The 25,459-nt window shown below is 42.8% G+C and overlaps 1 protein-coding gene across 2 annotated transcripts in view; it reads right to left on the bottom strand.

Annotated features, from left to right (window-relative positions):
* syt7 (synaptotagmin 7) overlaps nt 1-22,291 on the bottom strand; it is a 403,875-nt gene extending 381,584 nt beyond the window's left edge. For both annotated transcript variants that reach the window (XM_033039047.1, XM_033039046.1), the window contains exon 1: nt 22,090-22,291. In XM_033039047.1, the coding sequence (XP_032894938.1) occupies nt 22,090-22,111 (22 nt within the window). In that variant the 5' untranslated portion in view covers nt 22,112-22,291. The remainder of the gene's footprint in view (nt 1-22,089) is intronic.
* Between the last annotated feature and the right edge of the window lie 3,168 nt (nt 22,292-25,459).

The following is a 25,459-nucleotide window of genomic DNA, read 5'->3' as shown; positions in this document are numbered from 1 at the left end:
TTGTTGAAGTTCCCTCCCCTTGAGCATGCGAGTTAAATTGATTTTCCGAATGCTGCAGAGATCAGCAGAAACAAGCAGATGTGCCATAGATAAGCAGTGGAACTGAACCGATCTTGATGTTAGGAAGTCAATGGTGACCTTGACCCTGGCCTCCATGGACAGAGTATTCAGGAAGACATGGGAGATTGTGCTTGATGTCAGGAAGTTCATACATCCCCAAGGACGAATATATAATTGGAAATTGTCCCTTTTCTTTATCTAGAAACAAAGAACAGCAGATGCTGTTTTATACCAAAGATAGACATAAAGTGCAGGAGTAACTCAGCGGGTCAGGCAGCAACTCCAGAGTTCAGCACGTTATCGTCCTTTTCTTAATATTCTGCCTTTCTAATCATTCTGATTAATCTTGCAAGCTGATCGCTTCATCATAACTTGTCACCAGAGCAACGTCTCCTTCTCCCCATTGGATATATTATCTTCATCCGATCCATCCCTCCCACATATCCTCTGCATTTTAAACTGGTTTGTTTTCTCAATTTTCCTGTTCCGAAGAAAGGTCTTTGAAGGATGCTACAGTGGTGCAGCTGGGAGAGCTGCTGCCTCACTGCACCAGAGACCTGGGCTCAATCCTGACCTCGGGTGCTGTCTGTGTGGAGCTTGCACGTCCTCCAGATACTCAATTTCCTCCCACCTCCCAAAGATGGGTTTGTAGTTTAATTGGCCTCTGTAAAATTGCCTCTATTGTTTAGGGAGTGGGTGCAAAATTGGGATAACGTAGAACTAGTGTGAACAGGTGATTGATAGTTGGTGTAGACTCAGTGGGCAGAAGGGTCTGTTTTCCATGCTGCATCACTAAACTTAACTGAAATATTAACTCGGTTTCTTTTTCCCCAAGGTGCTGCCTAACCTGCCGAGTGTTTCGGTGTAATGTTGTTATTTCCAATTTCAAGCATTTGACTTTTTTTTTTTTTTTTAAAGTCCCCAACACAGATCATTCAAAATGTTGTCTGTCAGTGGGAAATAAAGCCCCTAAGCCCCCAAAACAATATGACCTCATGCGAGGAAGCCAATTATTGACAATGGATGTTAATTATATACATCAGCGCAATCTTCCACCTCTGATGAAAGATCATTGAACAGAACCATTAATTGCTTGCCTTGCTCTCCCACTATTATTGACTGCTTCAGTTTGCTCGAGTTCCTACTACAAACAATAGACAATAGACAATAGACACAGTAGGCCATTCGGCCCTTCGAGCCAGCACCGCCATTCAATGTGATCATGGCTGATCATCCCCAATCAGTATCCCGTTCCTGTCTTCTCCCCATATCCCCTGAGTCCGCTATCTTTAAGAGCCCTATTAGTTCTCTCTTGAAAATATCCAGAGAACCAGCCTCCACTGCCCACAGACTCACAACTCTCTGTGAGAAAAAGTGTTTCCTCGTCTCCATTCTAAATGGCTTAACCTTTATTCTTAAACTGTGGCAACTGGTTCTGGACCCCCCCAACATCAGGAACATGTTTCCTGCCTCTAGCGCAGTGGTTCCCAACCTTTTTTTGGCCATGCCCCACTTAATCACCTCTAAAATCCTGATGCCCCCCTCCCCCCCCTTTTTTTACCCCAAAAAAAATATTTACTCAAAATAACATCTGAAACATAAACTACATATGTTTACCTGATGGAAAATCCCAAAAAATAAAAATCGAAAATTTGGACCCAGACCTCCTCAGTCGCGCTCAATTGCCCCCCTTAAAAATCAAATTGCCCCCCTATGGGGCGTACGCCCCAGGTTGGGAACCACTGCGCCGTGTCCTAACCCGTAATAATCCTATATGTTTCAATAAGATGCCCTCTCATCCTTCTAAACTCCAGAGTATACAAGCCCAGCCACACCATTCTCTCAGCATATGACAGTCCCGCCATCCTGGGATTAACCTTGTAAACCTACGTTGCACTCCCTCAATAGCAAGAATGTCCTTCCTCAAATTAGGGGACCAAATCTGCACACAATACTCCAGGTGTAGTCTCACTAGGACTCTATACAACCACAGAAGGACCTCTTTGCTCCTATACTATTCTTGTATACTAACTCCTCTTGTTATAAAGTCCAACATGCCATTCGCTTCCTTCACTGCCTGCTGTACCTGCATGCTTACTTTAATTGACTGATAAACAAGGACCCCCAGATCCCGTTGTACTTCCCCTTTTCCCAACTTGACACCATTTAGATAGTAATCTGCCTTCCTGTTTTTGCCACCAAAGTGGATAACCTCACATTTATCCACTTTAAACTGCATCCGCATGCATCTGCCCACTCACCCAACCTGTCCAAGTCACCCTGCATTCTCATAGCATCCTCCTCACAGTTCACACTGCCACCCAGCTTTATGTCATCTGCAAATTTGCTAATGTTACTTTGAATCCCTTCATCTAAATCATTGATGTACATTGTAAATAGCTGCGGTCCCAGCACCGAGCCTTGCGGTACCCCACTAGTCACTGCCTGCCACTCTGAAAGGGACCCATTAATCGCTACTCTAATCGCCAACCAATTTTCTATCCATGTCAGCACTCTACCCCCAATACCATGTGCCCTAATTTTGCCCACTAATCTCCTATGTGGGACCTTATCAAATGTTTTCTGAAAGTTCAGGTACACTATATCCAATGGCTCTCCCTTGTCCATTTTCCTAGTTACACCCTCAAAAAATCCAGAAGATTAGTCAAGCATGATTACCACTTCGTAAATCCATGCTGACTCGGACCAATCCTGTTACTGCTATCCAAATGTGCCGCTATTTCATCTTTTATAATTGACTCCAGCATCTTCACCACTACTGATGTCAGGCTAACTGGTCTATAATTCCCTGTTTTCTCTCCCACCTTTCTTAAAAAGTGGGATAATATTAGTTACCCTCCAATCCACAGGAACTGATCCTGAATCAATAGAACATTGGAAAATTATCACCAATGCTTCCACGATTTCTAGAGCCACTTCCTTACATACCCTGGGATGCAGACCATCAGGCCTTGGGGATTTATCAGCTTTCAGTCCCATCAGTCTACCCAGTACCATTTCCTGCCTAATGTGGATTTCCTTCAGTTCCTCCGTCACCCCAGATCCTCTGGCCACTAGTATATCCGGAAGATTGTTTGTGTCCTCCTTAGTGAAGACGGATCCAAAGTACCTGTTCAACTCATCTGCCATTTCCTTGTTCCCCATAATAAATTCACCTTTTTCAGTCTTCAAGGGTCCAACTTTGGTTTTAATTATTTTTTTCCACCTCGCATACCTATAGAAGCTTTTATTATCCTCCTTTATATTCTTGGCTAGCTTACCTTCGTATCTCATCTTTTCGCCCCGTATTGTCATTTTAGTTCTCTTCTGTTGCTCTTTAAACATTACCCAATTCTCTTGCATCCAGCTCATCTTTGCTATGTTATACTTCTCTTTTATTTTTATACTGTCCCTGATGTCCCTTGTCAGCCATGGTCGCCCCTTAATCCCATTGGAATCTTTCTTCCTCTTTGGAATGAACTGATCCTGCAACCTTCTGTATTATTCCCAGAAATACCTGCCATTATTGTTCCACTGTCATCCCTGCTCAGGTATCTTTCCAGTCAACTTTGGCCAGCTCCTCCCTCGGTATTCACCTCCCCTCTCGCACCGCACGCAATTGGCCCTGACCTTACCCTCTTATCCCTTCTCGAACTTTCCTTCCCATTAATTTGAGCGCCTTTTGTAACTTTTCCTGTACTCACTTCCCCTTCGACTCAATCTTTATACTCCCAAATTGTCAATCCCTCCCCCCGATACAGGTTTGCAACAGTCAGATGACAGGTTTTTTTAATTCCAAAATCAAATTAAGCACAAACCTTTCCCTTTTCAATATATGAATAGGATATGGGATTCATTCATTAATACTTGGTTTTGGTAACGCCTACCTTAATATATGGTGCGTAATGGTCATATATTGAGAGCATATAACTCAAGCTAATAGCATTCCATAAGAAACACGTCGCCTTTTTAAAAAAATCCTAAGGGGTATGCTGCTACAATTTATAGCTCCTCCAAGACCCATTATTTATTTCTTTACTTGTTCAATGATCACCTCCTATGCCTTGCACCATCATTCCTTTAGTCACATAATTACCAATGTGTTTCACTCCCTCTTTGCCCATCATCTCCTCACAATGTTGTACTCTATTGGCTCTGCACATCCTTGTAAACTGTTGAACGTCATAACTTCTAGTTCAAGTTCCCAACTACTTGTGCTATGCTCTCCATTTCTGAACATTTCCAGCATTTATTTCAATTTCACACTTCCTCCAGTTTTGTCTTAATCAGCCTGATAACATGGCTGCACAGCTGAATAGACCATTAAATAGAAATATTTTGATAAAGAGTGCTTTAAAATAGAACACAAACTTGTACCTGTGCATCTTGGCAGATGCGAGGGTTTAGAACGGGAGTGCACATTTGTAACATTACAGCACCAATACATTGTGCTGCAGGATAATGCAAACAAGTTTTCATAAGTTCAAGTTGCTCATTTCAACTTTGCAATTGGGAAGCATCAACAAGGGGGCAGTAAATAACTAGAAGGGACTGTGTAACCAGAGGAGCCAAATAACCATTGTCCTTACACAATGTAGAACGAGGAACTGCAGATGCTGGTTTACAAACGACAAGGGCACGAAGTGCTGAAGTAACCCAGTGGGCCAGGCAGCATCTCTGGTGAACATGCACAGGATCTCAGGACCCTTCTTCAGACACTGCCCTAGCACAACTTCAAACAGCTAATCCCAAAGCAACAGAGCCACAAGGTTTAGAAACAAAGAAATTCAGACGCTGGACTATAGTGAAGATAGACACAAAGTGCTGGACTAACTCAGATGGGTCTGGGAGCAGCTCTGAAGGGTCACGACCCAAAACATCACCCATCCTTTTTCTCCAGTGATGTTGCCCGACCCACAGGGCCACAAGATTCACACATTTATCCTCTGTTGAATGATGCAAAGTAAATATCCAAGTAGACAGAACCCTTCCTGACAAGGCAGATCCAAAATATATGTGGATGTAAAGAATTATAAACGGGGCAGAAAATAAAAGCAGAAGACAGATGCCTGTGAGGCGAGGTGACTATAACCAAGCAGAAACACCGAGATACTGCGGTTAAACACAAGCTGGAGTAACTCAGCAGGTCAGGCAGCATCTCTGGAGAAAAATAATAGGTCAAGACCCTTCTTTGGACTTCTCCTGAAGAAGAATCTTGACCCAAAATGTCATCTATTCCTTCTCTCCAGAGATGCTGCCTGACCAGCTGAGTTACTCCAGCTTTTTGTGTCTATCTTCAATTTAAACCAGCCTCAGCAGTTCCTTCTCACACATTTTGTCTGCTTCACTGTGAAATTTCCTCAAGGTATACCTACTTCAAAGACGTTATATTCCTCTCTCCGACGAGAGTTCTGCAACACCCTCTCTCGCTGCACACCCTCTGTGAATCCTCCTGCTCTCCGATCACATTTTAAACATCTCGTTTCCCTTTCCCCTGACTCTCAGCCTGAAGATCTCAATCCAAAATGTCACCTATTCTTTTTCTCCAGAGATTCTGCCTGACCCGCTGAGTTATTCCAGTTTTTGTGTCTATCTTCGGTTTAAACCAGCATCTGCAGTTCCTTCCTGCATGAGATGCGGCAATGTTGCAGCACGGGTGTGAAAAAATGTAAACATTTTACTCAAAGGTCACATCAACTCACCTGCTAATCCATTAGTTGGACTGACGTCGATATCATTCACACCCAAGTCATGGTGTTTAGAAAGTGTATTTAATTTGGGATCACTAACTAGCTGAGACACTTTAGGATACCTCATTTACTATTTTTGAAAAAAAAAATTGGTGCACACACAAATCCAGGCAGATTCGCCATCTGTTTTGTAAACACCACCTTCTGATCAACCAAACCAAAGGTAGACACAAAATGCTGGAATAAGTCACTGGGTCGGGCAGCATCTCTGGAGAAAATGGATAGATGCCGTTTTGTGTCAGGACCCTTCTACAGACTGATTGGAGTGGGGATGGAGGGGAACTGGAAGCAAGAAAAGACCAAGACAAATAAGGGCCGGCAACACATGACCTCATGCAGGGAGTTTCCCCGATAGGTCAATTGTTGGCTAGGTTCGGTGGGATCCAAAGATGGAAACATTGCTGTGAAGTGTGGAACTGGTTAACCAACTTTTAGTGGTGGAAGGAAGGAAGGAAGGCAAGGTGGAGGGAAAAATCACACAAACTCCACTCAGGATACTCATCTGTTGTCCTATGGAAGTCACAAGCAACCAAATGTACTTTTTCTCATTGTATATTTTCCAGTACTGAAGTGATTAAAAAAATACTTGGCCTTTTAAAACCTTTTATGTTCTTAGATTATGTTTCTTACCCGTTGTACTTTGGAAAATTACATATATGAAAATATATAAAGCTTTGCATGAACAGCAAGCTGTAATCTTGAGTAAACGGAACAATGTAGATAACTCAGAATGAACTTGTTTGAAAAGGCCAATGCATTTTATTTCACTGGTTAAAGGAGAACATGAACGTGGGGCACTAATCAACCAGACATTGCCACAAAGGAGGGGCTGGGATGAGACTTGTACAAATCTGTAGCCAAGGGGAACAAAACAAGGCTCCCGAAAATGGCAAACTGCCCAAATATAGAATGCCAACAGTCTTGAGTTCTGATTTGATGACCACTTTGATGTAGGAAATGGGCCCCTCAAGATTGTACAAACTAGAGAGGGGATTTCTGATATCATTGAATTACGTTTCCGTAACCGCATGGGCTTCCTCCGAGTGCTCTGGTTTCCCCACACACTCTAAACATCTACAGGCTTGTAGGTTAATTGGCTTTGGTAAAAATTGTAAATTGTCCCTAGTATGTAGGATAGTGCTAGTGTACGGAGATCACTGGTCGGCACAGACTTGGTGGACTGAAGGGCCTGTTTCCGTGCTGTATCTCTAAAGTCTAAAGTCTAAACCATCCAGAAGCAAGTGACATACATTAGTCGTAGATCGTGAGATTTTAAAAACACCAATGAAGGACAAAACCATAATGCCAAGTCATTATATCGTTGACCTTAATCAGATAATGCACATATCAATCAAACACGTAAACAGAACAGTCAAGGCTATGTGTGGTTTAATGCAGTTTTAGTTACTGCAAATAAAACTTACTGCCATATTTAGGTGTTGCTTAAAAGGCATTAGATAATGAACCAGTAAAGATAATTCAAAAGCATCACAGCTGCCAATAGATTAGATTAGATTAGATTATTTAATGACCACACAGTCAAGCTGGTGAAATTCAGGTTCAGTACAGGATGTTACAAGGTAGGCTGATTCCCGTCAAACATAACATAAAACACAACATCATACAATATACAGTACATGCATGGGGAGGATATGTGCTGTTGTCATAGTGTGTTCAGAATTCGGATTGCGTGTGGGTAAGAACTGTTTTTAAACAGTCCAACAATAATGTTTTAATTTACCAGAGATACAGTAAGATTTTTTAAATCCCTATGATTTTTAAATGAAAAAAATGATATGGATGAACTGCATTCATTTTCTAAAATAATTATGCCCCAAAGCTCCAGCTAATTAAATCTGACATCTGTTCCAATGTGCACACCACCACTTAAGCCACTGTCATGAAGCTATCTTAAAAAAAAAAATGGCAAAAGATAAAATGCCAAACATTATTCTCTTGGAGGCTTGCAGGTATCACATGCTGAAAGGATATTTATATGAATGATTTATTGAAGGTATTCAGAGCTGGTACACCATCCACTGATATTGAACAGAACAAAAGGTAAGGTACCTATCATTTGAACTCAATAAAGGCAAGTACATTCATATTAGAGCATGGGGTAAAACTGATTTTTCTGAAGGTCATTTGAATTTCCCTTGAATGAAGTAAAGTAATTTTCTATATTACACATATCACGGGATCAAAGGCAACTTTACTTTTGCATAATTGCAAAATTTTGTCCGAACTGACAATAAAACAATGTAAAATTAAATTTTCCGGCCTTGCTTGGCATTTGTTCATTTCTGTCCAGTGCCAGGTTTGGGCTGTGCTGTACAGGCAGGTTGGATGTAGGCACATTCTGGTAATGCAGGCTCTCTCTCTCTCAACAGTACAGAATCAGAATGTGTGTATTCTCAGTCAGCCCTCCGAGTAAGAGCACATAATCCCAGCTGACTCTGCCGTACAATATTGATGGCACCATCTCTCAGAATAGATAGTAGACTGAGATTCCATCCTCCCTTTAGATGGACACAGAGATCCCTTATCTTAGCTGATGCTTATCCTTTAGCCAAGATCATGGAAAAGGAAATTTCTCCAATTAACTCACTGTTGTTTATGCTTTGTGTAAATTGGGATTCACATGTTCTGAACATATCAAACCTGCTCCAACATTTTATTCTAAAGGATTGTAAAGCATATTAAAATGCAGTGTACAAATATATTCTGAAGAAGGGTCCCGACCCCAAATGTTACCTATCCATGTTCTCCAGGGATACTGCCTGACCCGCTGAGTTACTCAAACACATAGTGTCCTTTTTTGTAAACCAGCAGTCCCTTGTATCTTCTTTCGTACAAATACATTCTTGCTTTCTCAGAGTAATTTATTTGGTTTTATGATCTCCAGGACTAGCAGGTGTCTCTAACAGGTTTTAATTAGTTTCTATTTTAGGAGAATTTTTTTCGGATACAGTTTTGAAACAGGACACCAAAGGGTACTACTTAATATCTAATTGTAGAAATTAAGGGTTTCTGAAATTGTTGCCGCACGTTTTAACACTAAAATATACAACCTACAATGGAAAATTCAATGCCAAATTAGGTACAGAAAAAGTATCAAATTAAAAAAGTAATATGACCTTTGGTTAAATTGAGAGAGAAGGCAGGAACATTAACAGCATTTTGAAATCTCCGCCAATTAAAACCAGACTATGAGATCCCATACTTGTAACTTGTAATTATTAATTTGAACCAAATGAAGTTTGATAGGAAGTAAATTAGCACAACAAATCATTGAAATTAGACTTTAGACTTTATTAATACAGCATGGAAACAGGCCCTTTGACCCACTGAGTCCATACCGACCAGTGATCACTCTGTATACTATAGACTATCCTATACTAGGGCGATTTACAATTTACAGAAGCCAATTAATCTATAAACCTGTACATCTTTGCAGTGTGGGAGGAAACCAGAGAATAACCATGTGGTCGCAGGGAGAATGGGAAAACTCCAAAACAGCACCCGCAGTCAATCTCCACTTTAAAAATACCCAATGACTTGGCCTCAACAGTCTTCTGTGGCAATGAATTACACAGATTCACCACCCGCTGGCTAAAGAAATTCCTCCTCATCTCCTTTCTAAAAGGTATGTCCTTTTATTCTGAGGCTATGGCCTCTGGTCCTGGACTCTCCCACTAGTCTCTTTCACTATTCGGTAGGTTTCAAAGAGGTCCCCCAACTGCCCTTGATTATTTCAAACTGGTTATCGGTTACTTTTTAAGTTTAGTTCGAATTAGAAATACAGCATGGACCACTTAGTGACCATCAATCACCCGTTCACACGAGTTCCATGTTATCCCACTTTCTTATCCACCAGAGGCAATTAACAAAGACCAATTACCCAACAAACCGCTACATCATTAGGAAGTAGGATGAAACTGAAGCACCCAGAGGAAACCCATATGGTCACAAGGAGAAATTTTTTTTGTTATAAAATCTTGCCATAAATCATTTTTGTTGACCAGCCACATTTTGGTACTTTATTCAGAACAGGCACAAAAATAAATCCAGCCATGTTGTTCAGAAAACTTCAATTTAAAAAAAAATCTATAATGCCAGAAACCTGTAATACATTTTCCAATAATGGTATAGACTCGGTTGAGTATCCAGTAATTTAGTACCAAGTGTGACATTTACAGTTAAACAATTAACCCTCAAAGACAGCACACAAGTCATTATTTGTCTATTGATGACATCATGTGGTTAGGTCATTATTTTGCATTGATGAGGTGTTGGCATGGTTGTGCAGCATGGTTGTGCAGCGGTAGAGTTGCTGCCTTACAGCGCCAGTGTCCCGGGTTCGATCCCGACTATGGGTGCTGTCTGTACATAGTTTCTACGTTCTCTGGATGCTCTGGTTTCCTCCCACACTCCAAAAATCCTTGATTAGTATGGGTGTCAGAGGTTGTGGGAGGAAGACAGGTGAATGGGTTAGGAGGGCGAGATAGATCAGCCGTGATTGACTGGCGGAGTAGACTTGATGGGCCAAATGGCCCAATTCTACTCCTGTCACTTATGATTGTATGAAAGACATACTGGTTTGCAGGTTAATTAGCTTGGTAAAATTGTATAAATTGTCCCTAGCATGTAGGATAGTGTTAATGTTCGTTGGTTGGTGCGGACTCAGTGGGTCAAAGGGCCTGTTTCCGTGCTGTATCTCTAAACTAAAACAAAGTTAAAGATAGCTCATATTCCATACGGCAGTGCTCAAGTCATAATCTTGCAGCCTACTCTCTCGGGGCAGATTGCAACCCAAAACAAGAACACAAAATCCAGCATAGCATTTCTCAACGAGACGTCCCAAACTCATTTGACTCACACCTTCCAAGCCAAAGTATTAGCATGATAAATCTCTACTTAGGTCTTAAATGCAGTAGTTCCCATTCCTGGTATTTTATCCCGTAACATAAATGGTAGAGCGCTTCACATCACTGATTAGTTAAATGATCAACAGGAATACATTGTTTCCAATCATTAACAATCTAGCGGCAAGTGTGCACAGGTCTAAAGTGTGCATTAAGAAATTTTAAGGGAAAATTGATTTTATATCATTAGAAAACTGGCACAAACTTTCCACTGGAGCCAGGTTTTTGCAAGTTGAATTAGTTATAGCGTCTTTTTTTGTAAACCAGCATCCGTAGTTCCCGGCGTCTCTCCGTCTCTGAGATCTTAGATTGTAGAAATGCAAAGAGCGGAAGGAAGATGTTTTAATACAATTGTTTTAAATTTCCATTTTGAGGAAATGCAAGTTGAAATACACAAGCGATGCGTGAATGGGACTTGGAATCGAGTTAGCAAATCACATAAACACAGAGTGCTGGAGTAACAGCAGGATCTGTGGAGGGGAATGAACAGGCAACATTTTGTTTTTGGGACCCTTCTTCAAACTAATTGCAGTTGGGGAGGGAAAGCTGGAAAAAATATGGGGGTGGGACAAAGGCTGGCAAGTGATGGGTGGACTAGAAGAGACTACATAACCAGGGCAGTCAAATCAGCACCGACCTTACACAATGTAGAATGTGGAGCTGCAGATGCTGGTTTACATACAAAAAGGTGAGGGGAGGTTTCACTGACAGCCAGATGGAGTAAGTGACAAAGGCTTGAGATGAAAAGGGGGACTAAAGAGTGTCAGATCAGAAAGGTGAAAAGTAGTGAAATTTAAGGCCAGGTGGAAGGATGTAGGTGGAGGCGGGGACGGGGGACGGGGGACGGGGCGTGGAGTGAATTGAGAGACTGGGGATGGTAGATCAGCATGCAAATTAGAGGAAAGAAGCAGGGTGACTGGATCTTGGGAGATGGTGGGATCAATGTGTGCACATGGGAGAGGGGGTGGGGGAGAATCAGGAAAGAAAGGAGAGGATGTTATATGAAGATCTCCTCTGCAAGACATAATTGATTTATGTGATTGATTTGTAGGCTCATTAAAAAGAGAGTGGCATTTTATATTAAACAAAGCACAAAGGAAATGGAAGATGCTGTAAAGTGTTTAAGCTGAGAGAGGAGATGGTTGAATCAAAGCAACAGAAAATAGAAACAGTCAAATTATTAGGACTTTGTTCTGTGACGGACAGCAAATGGTGTCTGTCGCTGGACTATTATGTAAGGTGTGAAACTGGGATAATATAGAACTAGTGTGCAGGCGATTGTCAGTCAGCAAGGACTCTATGGGCCGAAGGGGCTGTTTCCATACTGTATCTCCAAGTTAAACTATCTAGACTGAAGTTCATTGACATTTCCTTTGGCCTATCAGAGCAGCCAGAGTAGGTGCTGAAGTTCCAGGACTCCCACCAGGCAGCAGGTAATCATAGATTCCTCTTGTGTGTTATTCTCTATGGCCCCCTTGCACAAATAATACATTTTCTCTTAGTGCTCTTCTTCATCAGCCTGTTCAGGTCCTCTGATATCCTGGGCGAATCCCAGGGACTTTGCAGTAAACATTCTATAATCGGCAGGTGGGAGGCTTTCGATTGGATTGTAGCGTATCCTTTTAAGTGTCATTTGGAATGGTCACAGCTAATAGAACACAGCACAGTACAGCACAGAAAGATGTCCTTCAGCCTACAAAGTGTGCAGAAAGGAACTGCAGATGCTGGTTTATAATGAAGATAGACACAAAGTGCTGGAGTAACTTAGCAGGTTAGGCAGCATCTCTGGAGAAAAAAAGATGGGCGACATTTCGATTCAGGACCCTTCTTTCAATCTGAAACGTCACCTGTCCATGATCTCCAGAGATGCTGCCTGACCCGCTGAGTTACTCCAGCACTTTGGTCCCCCTTCAGCCCACAATGTTAGTGTTGAACATAATGCCGAGGTAAACTAATCTCCTCTGCCTGCACGTGATCCACATCTATGTGCCCGTCTAATAGTGGTGGTGGAGACCATTGTCTTGCAGATGTTGAGTGAAGACCCTTTTCCTTGGATGCCTCAGTCAAGCAACACACTAGTGCGCAAGGAAACCCAACAATGCTTATCCCAGGTATGGGCGGCACAGTGGTGCACCTGGTAAAGCCACTGCCTCACAGCACCAGAGACGTGGGTTCAATCATCACCTCTGGTGCTCCAGTTTCCTCATACATTCCAAAGACGTGGGATTGTAGGTTAATTGGCCTCTGTAAAATTGCCCCTATTGTGCAGAGAGTGGATATGAAAGTGGGAGAACAAAACTAGTGTGAATAGGTGTTTAATGGATGGCACGGACTCAGTGGACCGAAGGGCCTGTTTCTATCATGTATCCCTGAAGGTAATCAAAGGCTAGCCTCCCTGGGGGATGGTGCCTGTTTTGTTTTCAAAGTATTTTTGCAGAGCAGCTTAGACTTACAAATGCCATCTCAAAGTGAATTGTTTCACAAAGTACATTTCCATTGTTCAAATGACAAGCAATGAAAGCATCCCTTAAATAAAAATAAAATTCACTAAAGCCTACTCTCACGCTTTTCTTTAGACCTAGAGATACAGCATGGCCCTTTGGCCCATCGAGTTCACACCGATCAATGATCAACCCCATACACGAGCACTATCCCACACACTGGGAACAATTTAACCAAAGCCAGTTCACCCAAAAACCTGTAGATGGACAGCACCTGTAGAAATGATCAAACCCATGTGTGAGGCACCAACTCTACTGCAGCGCCACTGTGCCGCATTTCATTTGCATGTAGACATCTTTCAGAAATCTCTACTACGCTCTGGAAATTCACAAAGCCAGAAATTAAATCAAATACACAGGAAATCACCACAGGTGCGTAATTGCCTGAAAGGTCATGGGGACACTGACCTTTTAAAACACTGAAAAACATGTGGAGATTCAAATCACCTGTGAATGGGGTTTGCCTGCACTGTTGCTGTCTGTCTTCTGATCAGTGAACCATGAAGAATCTGAATTCCTCGCCTCAGAGGTGCGGTACGACACAGAGAATTTAATTCTTGCACAATGCACCTGTTATTTTTTTATCTCTTAGAGGACCAAATGCAGTTAGCTATTTTATCAAATATTGTAATACATTATTAATGTCATGGTTATGAAGCATTTTACACGATCAGTTTGAGGAGATGGAATAATGGCCAATACAAGTTCAAAAAAAGAGCTGGAAGAGAGGGTGTGGGCTGGGGGCAGGAGAAAGCCTGGCAAGTGATTGGTGGATAGAGGTGTGGATAGGGAGGGGGGGGGGGGGGGGGGGGGGGGGGGGGGGGGGGGGGGGGGGGGGGGGGGGGGGGGAGATAGGCAGATGATTGGACAAAAGCTAGACGTGAAAAGCCAGAAACTGTGAGACAAAAAGATTGAGGAGTAGCGTCAGGGCCGGATTTACATATAAGCTAGACAAGTTTAAGCTTAGGGTCTCAAGACATAGGGGGGCCTACTCACCTCGCTGCCTCACCGGACCTGTCGAACCTCGCCGCCCCACCGACAATCCGCCCCCCGGGACCTCCTACTATTTGCCCGCAAGTGAAATAGCTTAAGGCCTCTCTTCATCTAAATCCGACCCCGAGTACCGTATTGCGAAGCTAGTAAAAGGAAAGTGGGTGGAAGGGGAGAGGGGAGAAATAGGTATGAGTGCATAAGGGGCACAGGGGTGTGGAAAAGGTCAGTAGATGCTTAAAATAGGGGAACTCAATGTTTATACCACTGGATTGTAAGCTACACAAGCAGAATAGGAGACGTTGGTCTTCCAGTTTGCGTGTGACCTCACTCTGGCAATGCAGGGGTCACAGGACAGAAAGGTCCGCATGGGAATGGGAAGAGGAGTTAAAGCGCCTAGCAACTGGGGGATCCAGTTGTCCGTGGCAGACCGAGCACCTTTTTATGGTACAGTCACTCGTCTTAAAATAAAGAACTCAGCTAAAATATATTATTGATATCAGAGTGCCAATCATGATCATGTTATTAAAAACACTTCATTTCTCACCTTCTAAGGCATTACCTCTGGAAGACTTGGAGACTCATGCTTTTCTTTATTTGAACAGCTGAGATGTCATTGAACTGTGTCCCTTCGCCAACAAAGCCTTGTTAGACTTTAACTGACATACTTATTTTGCGATTTGCTTTTGCTCGTTATTAAATGTGAAACATCCAATAGCTCAAGGTCTTGCATAGAACCTAACACAATCAAGGCATAAAGATCATGTGTGTGTTATCTGCTGTGGTTATTTCTGATTTAAAAAAAAAAATTCTGAAACCAATCAAATCTTTATTGTTGCTTTCAAACTGTGGCAATTAGTGGCTGTGAACCATGTGTGAAAAATATAATTTCCCACTACTGCTTGAAGATACTGTATCTCAATCTTATCTTGTTTCGTTATGTTTTCACAAAAACATTCAAGAGATGAATGGAAAAGCGAAAAATTATGAAAATCTAAAATCAAAACTAGAAAATGATAGAAATAGCCTCCAAATGTTTGCAGCATTTTTTCTTCACACTCGAGGTCAAATTCCAAAGAATCCATCGTTTATTTTCCTCAGATAATGACAACCGCTACTGCTTTGCCAGAAATGCGTTTTCATCAGCTGGTTCCCACTTGATCTCAGTGCACCCCTTTGAACTAATGCATTAAAACCAAAGGTACCAGAAAAAGAGTCTCAATATTGAGCAGCACAACTGGTAGAACTGCCTCACGATGTCAGAGACCCAGCTTCAATACTGTCCTCAAGTACTGTTCTGTGTGGAATTTGCATGTTCTCCCTCTGACTGATCGGCCTCTGTAAATTGCCCCTGATGTAAAGGAAGTGAATGCGAAAGTGGGATAATATAGAACTAATGTGAATGGGTGATTAATGGATGGTATGGACTCAGTTGGCTGAAGAGACTGTTTCCATGCTGTATCATTCAATGAATTAATTCTAGACGTTGGTAGCTCAGATTTGTTTCCCTTCCACCATCCCACTCCTCAAAAGGTCCACCCAGTGCTGATCTTCAACCTATTATGTATCATGCAACCAGGGGAAGCAGCATTCATGCATCTAACCCAGCAACGAGATGAAGACTCTATTTTGCTGAAACATATGTTCCGGAGAAATGGCATATTTTTATTGTGCATCAACAGGAAGATCAACTGGATTATGGAATGTAGTTTTGATGGGCTCGCCTAGTTTCAGGAGGTGAAAGAATGTTTGATCACTCATGTCGGTTTAGGTTAATTATTGTCACGTATACAGAGGTACAGTGAAAAGCTTTATTTTGCATGTTATATAATAATAACACTATGCATAAATACAATCAAGCCAAACTCAAGTACAATAGGTAGAGCGAAGGCAAAGATAAAGTGCAGAATATAGTTCACAGCATCATAACCCAACAGTTCCAGAAACAAATAACGTACAGCAGAATCGGACAGTATCCCAGCTTATGGAAGGATTGTTCAAAAGCTTGATAACAGAAGGGAAGAAACTGTTCCCGAGTCTGATGGTGCACACTTTCAAGCTTCTGTATCTTCTGCCCGAAAGGAGTGGGGAAGATGAATGATGGGACAAGTCTTTGATTATGTTGGCTGGTTTTCCAAGGCGGTGTGAAATGTAGATGGAGTCCATGGTGAGGGGTCTGGTCAATGTGATGGACTGGGCTACATCCATAACTCTGCAATTTCTTGAGGTCTTTGGCAAGGTTGTTCCCAAACCAAGCTGTGGGTCCCTGTAAATGATCTACAACAGTGACAATTGGAAGTGGAGATTGAAAAATAACTCATAAGACATGCGCCATGTCTTAAAATAAATTATGTCCACAAGTTCCATATTTATTTTGGGACTTGCAATGGTGTTTATAATCACTAGATGGCTCCAGCGTGTAAAATGGAACAGCCCATTCGCGACATCCAGTGGTAGCACAACCGTACTGCACGGTTTCCTCACGTGATCAAACCGTGCCCTTGAAATAGACAAGCCTCATTCATTATATCACAAAGTCCACTAAAATTGCAATGCCTCTACATTGATGTATTTATATATAATACAGTGGATAACAAAGATAAGTGCAAATTACCGAATGTATGTATTCTGTTAGTTTTACATTATTCCAAAGTCGTTTTGCAGTGTGCAAACATTAATAGTAGTAGCAGGAGGCCTCTCTCAGTCATGACTGGCCATGGGTGATGCATCCTGGTTGGATACAAGCCTGGGCGATGTCATCTGGGGGACAGGCTAACATTATAGTGAAAATTAGATGCTAAAGATTTAAATCCAAAACATAAGAGGGGTAAATATTTGGACCAGACAAAATAATGCTACATTATTCCCAACACCCTATTTGTTTAGATAGGACAACAAACGTTAACAACAAACGGGTCTGAAGGGTCTTGAAACGTCATCTATTCCTTTTCTCCAGAGATGCTGTCTGACCTGCTGAGTTACTCCAGCTTTTTGTGTCTATCTTTGGTTTAAACCAGCATCTGCAAACCTTCCTACACAACAAATATTTAGACTCTTAAGTCTCAAGATATCAACTTCATAACTTGAGTTAAGGTGTAGAAAGGAGTTGTCTAATAGCAAGCACTTGGTCACCAAGAAATTTGGTTAAAAAGTTACTGAATGTATTCTGTTAGTTTTATATTATTCCAAGGCAGTTTCGCACTATGCTAACATTAAAGCGCAAATTAGATCCTAAAGATGAAACTAAAATTCAAAAGGTAAATGCCACATTATTCGGACAGGTACATGGATAGGTAAGGTTTGAAAGGGATTTGGGCCAAACGTGGGCAGGTGGGACTGGCATAGATGGGACACTTTGGTTAACATGGGAATTGGGCTGAAGGGGCTGTTTCTGTGCCGAATGACTGACTATAGACAAAACTGCTGATGTAGAATTTGCATTTTAATTATAACTTGAGGCACTGGTATAAAATTGGTGAGCAAATACACCAGGTTGTCCATTTAACTCACATTTGACTTCTAATGGTTGTTTACAAACCATCACTGACAAGGATGTGAAACTTTCCAAAACTAGAACACCAAGGGGTGGGCGATAATGGACTGAAATTACTATCAAGGATTCCTTTACATACTTGTTGCTCTGTTGATCTAAGACATGCTATCATTTCCCCTCTCACAGACCAACACAGTGTGCAGACAGCATGATTATAGGGTCGCCATAGACTTTACTCTGTTCAGATATCCGTGCAAATGCTTCCATCGTTGCTACTGGATTAAAAAAAATAGTAGGGAAATACTTTGCTCAGCTATAAACAAGATCAACACGGACCCCAAATGGTTTGGGCTTTTCTCATTTATGCAATGGAACAGTAATTAGTATTATGCATTATCAACTGTACACAAGAATCCTGCAATAGTCCCGGTGAACGTAAACTATGACCAATAATGCGAATTTATTCCATTGCGGTGTTTACCCACTTTGTCGGTTCAACGAAGTCCAGCAGTCTATACAATGTCAAATGTATATTGAAGTGAAGAGGCTCGACCCAAACGTCACCTATCCATGTTCACCGGAGATGCTGCCGGACCCGCAGAGTAACTCCAGCACCTTTATGCCACATGTTTACTTCGTTCTGCTACAAGATCTCACTGCATTGACAGGCAGTCTGAGATTGTTGGTTGTTTTGGGCTATTATAGGTCTGCACGCGGATTAGGGATATGCAGAACGTGCAGATATTGTGGGCCGAAGGGCCTGTTTCCGTGCTGTATTGTTCTATGCAAACACAACAATTAAGACTCCCGTGTAGCATGAATCTAAATTTAGACAGTCCTCATTTTTCTTCTCGACTACCCTCAACCTTTAAAACAAAATCACTTCCCAATAATAACAGGGAACAAAAGCGGGGGTATTTTATTTTTAAAGAGTTTACTGCCAAAAACAACTTCTTTGTTTCCCCTGAATTTTCTTGGAAGCGAGAGAAGGCAATTAAAGTCAATTTGAACTAGTGCGGTTAAATTACTTGGGTGTGAACATCACATGCCATCACATTCGTTGCATCGACATCGCGATCGATATGATAATTCGCTTTCCGTGTCAGCACGGCGGTGCAACTGTCCGCTTCCATTCCATTTTCAAGACAAAATTGGGTTATGATTCAACAAGTGCGGTCTCATCACCACCCCCGACAGGTGAAAGTGAACGCCCCTGCGAGTGCATTATCCAAGATAGACATTGAACAGCTGGGCTGCCAAAATGCAGACTGAAACAACTCGCAAACAGGTGACGTGAAATTGTTGGAGAGCAAATCAAAGCCGAGGGCAAACCTGTGGTGCAAAACAGCCCGCAGAAAACACCTCGCATTCTTGCCCTGATTCAACAGGTGGCGGGTCAGGTGGAATCGGTAAACTTTCGTTTCTTTCGCGAAAAATAACGTACTTGGACAAACGAGTCACGTCGGCAAGGTGTTATTACGAAAACAACTTGAACAGACTCAAGCAACAACAAAAACACCAGAAGTGCCGGAGTAACTCAGCGGGTCAGGCAGCATCTCTGGAGGACGTGGGCAAGCGAAGAACCGGGTCGGGACCCTTAGCTCCCACCAGAAAGTATTAATTCTCCTCCCCCCTCCTCCCCCTCCCTTTCTTCCAATCATCTTTGGTCTCGGAAGGCGTTCCATGCTACCTTTGGGCAGGTAATATATTCAGTGTTGTACACAAGGTCACACAAACAAAAACAAAATCTAAGGATCTCGACCTGTAACGTCACTTATCCATGTTCTCCAGAGATGCTGAGTTAGGTAGGGTCAGGCAGCATCTCTGCCTTTGTGTCCTTTTGCACAAAACACAATCTAAACTGATTTAGAATATGTGTGAACTGAAGAGACACATGTTGCCTCATTCGTCGCCAGTCCTCTGTAGAAGTCATTATTTTAACTTGTCCCAAACGCTCAAAGTAAGCAATATGTATTAAGAAGTAACTGCAGATGCTGGAAAATCGAATGTAGATAAAAAATGCTGGAGAAACTCAGCGGGTGAGGCAGCATCTATGGAGTATTTACAGCGAATAGCTTTTGTTTAGCTCACTGGAAAGTATTAATTTCCCCATTCCCTCCATCCATCCATCTTCAGTCCGAGGCAGGCGTTCCCTGTGCCTTTCAGCTGGTAATATTACAGCAGAATTGTCTCCTCGTGTGCCTCGGTATATATAATTGGTTCAGCATTGTGTATTGAAATTGCGCTTGTTGGCGAATTAGCCTTCACGGTTGAAGGTCAACGCATGCAATGTTAAGCCAGTCTCTCGTCATTACTCATTCCCTACAAAAGGGACTGTCAACTGACTGACAACCGTATGTTTTTTTTTTAAACCCTCATTGCCTGCCAAACAGGGCTGAATGCTAATCTACGGCAGTAAAGTGTATAGACCCTCTGGCTACCTGTTCTATGTCCTTGAAAGACGTGTACCGAATAGAAATCTAAAGAGACCTCTCCGTGTTTTCTGTTTGTCATTTCAACTCAACTCAAATGGCGATCACTACTTTAAAAGGGTAGATTGTAAACTCAATCCCTGCCATTGGTCCCCTGTGGGAGAGCTACCTCTTCCTTATTTATCCGCGGCAAAACAAAAAGGGACGCACACGTACAGAACATGGAGAACAGATTCATTCTCTATCGAACACATTATACACACAAGCAGTACGGGCGGCTCCTGGCACACGGCGGGGGATTTGGGGACTGAACAGGTGATCAAACAAAGAAACAGGTGCCCGGGCACTCAAGACCTTAAGTCACCTTTCAACAGCGTAATTAGTTAAACAATAATAATCAACACGTTTTAATCCACACTCGAAGCAACGAGGTGTAGGAACTGCCGCTTGAAATGGAGCACCGCACTGGTGCTGTTATCCCTCTGAAATCCTTACAACGGTTGAAATTGAAAGCAGCCAACCTGCCGGACGGAGAGCTGTCGGAAGCACACGTTGGATGAGAGGCGCGGTTTGTAGATCAATGCTCTCAGAGACACGCGTGCATGCGCTGCTCCTACGGGGTGATTTCACTAATCCATCTTGTCTCATCGGTCTCATCAACCTACTTAAAACTGCTCAAATAACGCCGCTGCTTCCACCGTGCTAAACACGAAGAGTCAGCGATCAGTGTCTGAGAGAAACGTTTAAGGGGTCATTGCATTGTTTATTGTTAATGCTAACTTAATGGCATTGCCGAGAGATATTTCATTACAGAGTATTAATTGTATTGGAGGCATTTTCGATTCTACCCCCGTGGCGACAAGCCCGAGCCTGTGGTATACAGCCTCACCTTGCTCTCAACACATCAACAATACATATGTTTGCCCACTATCTTTCTCGGGTCCGCTTTCTAATTTACAAACGCAGTCTTTATATAAAAGGAAAGTCAACTCGGAATATCTACACGAATTATATGCATGGTGGCGTAGGGAGAGATGCTGTGTATATCAGTCTTAAAGACCACACTCGCTCCGGCTAATACAAACCAGTGTTTATCCCTATACAACTTTTACTGCACAAAACAATCATCGTTTATAGCGGGAACTCTCTCCAAAACATGAACTTCTCTGCACTGCTCCATCGCAGACCAAGACAAAAACATGTTCCAACCTGAACCCACGCTGGTAGGTTACAACCCCGAAGTAACAGGGGGGAAATATTACCCGACCTTCCACCTGAAACTGTGCATCTGGAGGATACGGAGCCGGTTAGGAGGCGTAGTGTCAATATATAAATTCTAAAGACGCTTGGAAAAACAAACCAACACAACAACAAAACAACCTGTAAAGGATATATCCATCAAGAGATGTACACACACACAAATTGAAAACCAGCCTCAAAGCCATTTCCACAAGATTACACTGCGAAATGCCCCACATCGAAGCTGAACAAGCCCAAGAGCAACAAGGGGCACTTGACACCAATGTGAAACACTCAAAAGTCCACAGACGGACACACACCAAGCAACATACAACAAGCCCAGGCATTGCATTAACCCCTCTTAGCCCTCCTTCCCCCCCCTTGCCAAACACCAACTGTCTCCGTCCAAGGCTGATGCCCAGACAGCGCCAGCTCAGACACTCCTAGCTAGGTTGTCTTTATTTTTCATTGTTAAACTTCCTGAATTGGAGCGCACACAGCGGGGAGATTCTTCCCCAGAGGACAAAACAACACCCAACAAAATATCATCTTGCAAGCGCGGAGGACCAGGCCGACTTCGGAGAGCGACAGGTTGACTGAGGAGACAACTGCAAAATCATAAGAACACACAAAAACCCAGTCTCATTGTTAACCAAAATACAAAGCAAAGCTTTAACACATTTCCTCCTCTCTCCTTACCTTTCGAAGTGTCCGTGAACATTTTTATTTCGCTGAGAGGAGTAAGTGTCCGTGGATGTTATATATATATTTTTTTTTTCCAGTTCTGTCAGGGAGTCAGCAAGCGGAGTGTTGCATTTTTATGGAGAGACGCGGCGGGCGGGCGAGAGATAGGGAGCTGGCGGATCGGCCGCCGACACTCACACTGACTCCGGCTCCCGATCCCAGGCAAGTCTGCGCGTGCCCGCCTCTCCCGGCCGCGGGAGCGCGCGCGCGCGGGCGGGCGCACAGGTGGCGCGGCGGCGTTTGCAAGGATTCCTCTCACGTTCTGCTTTTGATTTTCTCCACGTGTCTTTTCCAAGACCAATATTATATACCAATATGTAAAACAGGTATTGGAAGGAAAGGTGAAGAGAAGAGGGCTGAGGAATGGTCGATGGAATTTATTACCGACATATAGGAGGTATTGCATGATGTTGGGAGGTCCAACATGGCCAGGACCTACACCCAGTGAATGGTAGGGATCTGGGGAGTGTTGTAGAGCAGAGGGATCTAGGAGTGCAGGTACGTGGTTCCTTGAAGGTGGTGTTGCAGGTGGTCAAAATGGCTTTCAGCAGCATGTTGGCCTTCATCAGTCAGAGTATTTAATAGACAATAGGTGCAGGAATAGGCCATTTGGCCCTTCAAGCCAGCACCACCATTCAATGTGATCATCATGGCTGATCATCCCCAATCAGTACCCCTTTCCTGCCTTCTCCCCATATTCACTGACTCCGCTATCTTTAAGAGCCCTATCTAGCTCTCTTGAAAGTATCCAGAGAATTGAGGCAGAGAATTCCACAGACTCACAACTCGGGGAGAAAAAGTGTTTCCTCATCTCAGTTCTAAATGGCATACTCCTTATTCTTAAACTCTGGCTCCTGGTTCTGGACTCCCCCAACATCGGGAACATGTTTCCTGCCTCTAGCGTGTCCAAATCCTTAATAATCTTATATGTTTCGTTCTCCATTCTGTCAGCATATGACACTGCCACCCAGCTTTGCGTCATCTGCAAATTCACTAATGTTACTTTGAATCCCTTCATCTAAATCATTGATGTATATTGTAAATTGCTGCGGTCCCAGCACAGAGCCTTGCGGTACCCCACTAGTCACTGCCTGCCAATTTGAAAGTGGCCCATTAATCCCTACTCTTTGTTTCCTGTCTGCCAACCAATTTTCTATCCATGTCAGCACTCTACCCCCAATACCATGTGCCCTAATTTTGCCCACTAATCTACGTGGGACCTTATCAAATGCTTTCTGAAAGTCCAGGTACACTACATCCACTGGCTCTCCCTTTTCCATTTTCCTAGTTACAGCCTCAAAAAAATCCCAGAAGATTAGTCAAGCATGATTTCCCCTTCGTAAATCCATGCTGACTCGGACTGATCCTGTTACTGCTACCCAAATGTGCCGCTAATTCATCTTTTATAATTGACTCCAGCATATTCCCCACCAATGATGTCAGGCTAACTGGTCTATAAGACTGTGTTTTCTCTCTTCCACCTTTATTAAAAAGTGGGATAACATTAGTTATCCTCCAATCCACAGGAACTGATCCTGAATCTATAGAACATTGGAAAATTATCACCAATGTGTCCATGATTTCTAGAGCCACTTGCTTAAGTACCCTGGGATGCAGACCATCAGGCCCTGGCGATTTATCAGCTTTCAGTCCCATCAGTCTACCCAGCACCATTTCCTGCCTAATGTGGATTTCCTTCAGTTCCTCCATCACCCCAGATCCTCTGGCCATGAGTATACCAGGAAGATTGTTTAAGTCCTCCTTAGTGAAGACAGATCCAAAGTACCTGTTCAACTCATCTGCCATTTCCTTGTTCCCCACAATAAATTCACTTTTTTCTGTCTTCAAGGGTCCAACTTTGGTTTTAACTATTTTTTTCTTCTTCACATACGGAAAGAAGCTTCTACTATCCTCCTTTATATTCTTGTCTAGCTTACCTTCGTACCTCATCTTTTCTCCCCATATTGACTTTTTAGTTCTCTTCTGTTGCTCTTTAAACATTACCCAATCCTCTTGCTTCCCGCTCATCTTTGCTACTTATTCCTTTTCTCCAGAGACTCTGTCTGACCCGCTGAGTTACTCCATCTTTTTGTGTATTGAGTATAGAAGTTGTGAGGTCATGCAACAGTTATATCATACTACAGGCTATTGGTGAGTCTATATTTATGGTATTGTGTTCAGTTTTGGTCATGTTATAGGAATTATGTTTTCAAACTTGAAAGGGTTCTGAGAAAAATTACCAGGATGTTGCCACTACTTGAGGGACTGAGCTATAGGGAGAGGTTGAACAAGCTAGGGCTTTATTCCTTGGAATGCAGGAGGATGAGGGGTGATCGTAGAGAGGTGTACAAAATCATGCAGGGAATAGATTGGTTAGGCACACAGTCTTTTGCTCATTGTAGACGAATCGAGAACTAGAGGACATAGGTTTATGGTGAGGGGCGAAAGATTTAATGGAAACCCGAGCGATGACTTTTTTTTACCACATAGGGTGGTGGGTGCGTGGATGGGGCATGTTGGTTAGTGTGGGCAAGTTGGGCCAAAGGGCCTGTTTCCACACTGTATGACTCTAGCTCTAAGATAGTTAGGAGAAAGCTATTTGGGCCTTCCAGCCTGCATTGCAGTTCATCAAGATTGAAAGATACAGCATGGAGACAGGCCCCTCAGCCCACCTAGTCCCACACCGACTATCACTCACTGGTTCACACCAGTCCTATGTTATCCCACTTTTTCATCCACTCCTTACACACTAGGGGCAATTACATAGAAGCCAATTAACCTACAAACCTGCATGTCTTCAGGATGTGGGAGGAAACCCGAGCACCTGGAGGAAACCCACGTGGTCACAGGGAGAATGTGCAAACTCTACACATGTAGCAACTGATGTTCGGATTGACCCTGGGTCTCTGGCGCTGTGAGGCAGCAGCTCTACAAGCTGCACCACAATGCTGGCACTAATGCCTGATCTTCTGGCTGAACCCCATTTCCCTGTACTATTTCCATTCATTACTTTAATATCCTGAAATCCTGACCTCTGCGAATGAACTGAATCTCTGCCTTTCAAAGGTTCACCACAAGAGAAGTAATTTCTCCTTATCTCAGCCGTAACCAACTTGGCCCCAATATGACACTGTACCCCTGCTTCTGTACTGCTTAAATCTAGGAGCATCCACCCTGCGTCCAGTATCAAGTACTGTAAAGATTTTGAAAGCAGTTCCATGAATTAGAAGCAGGTTTAGCTCTGGTAATTCTCAGTAAAACTCCAATCATCTGCTATCACACCATGAAGAAAGTCCAATAATTCAGAAATGGATTACCAGCTGAT

The sequence above is a fragment of the Amblyraja radiata genome, chromosome 20 (assembly GCF_010909765.2).
Source record: "Amblyraja radiata isolate CabotCenter1 chromosome 20, sAmbRad1.1.pri, whole genome shotgun sequence".
NCBI lineage: Eukaryota > Metazoa > Chordata > Chondrichthyes > Rajiformes > Rajidae > Amblyraja > Amblyraja radiata.
This window is presented reverse-complemented; position numbering and strand designations above follow the sequence as displayed.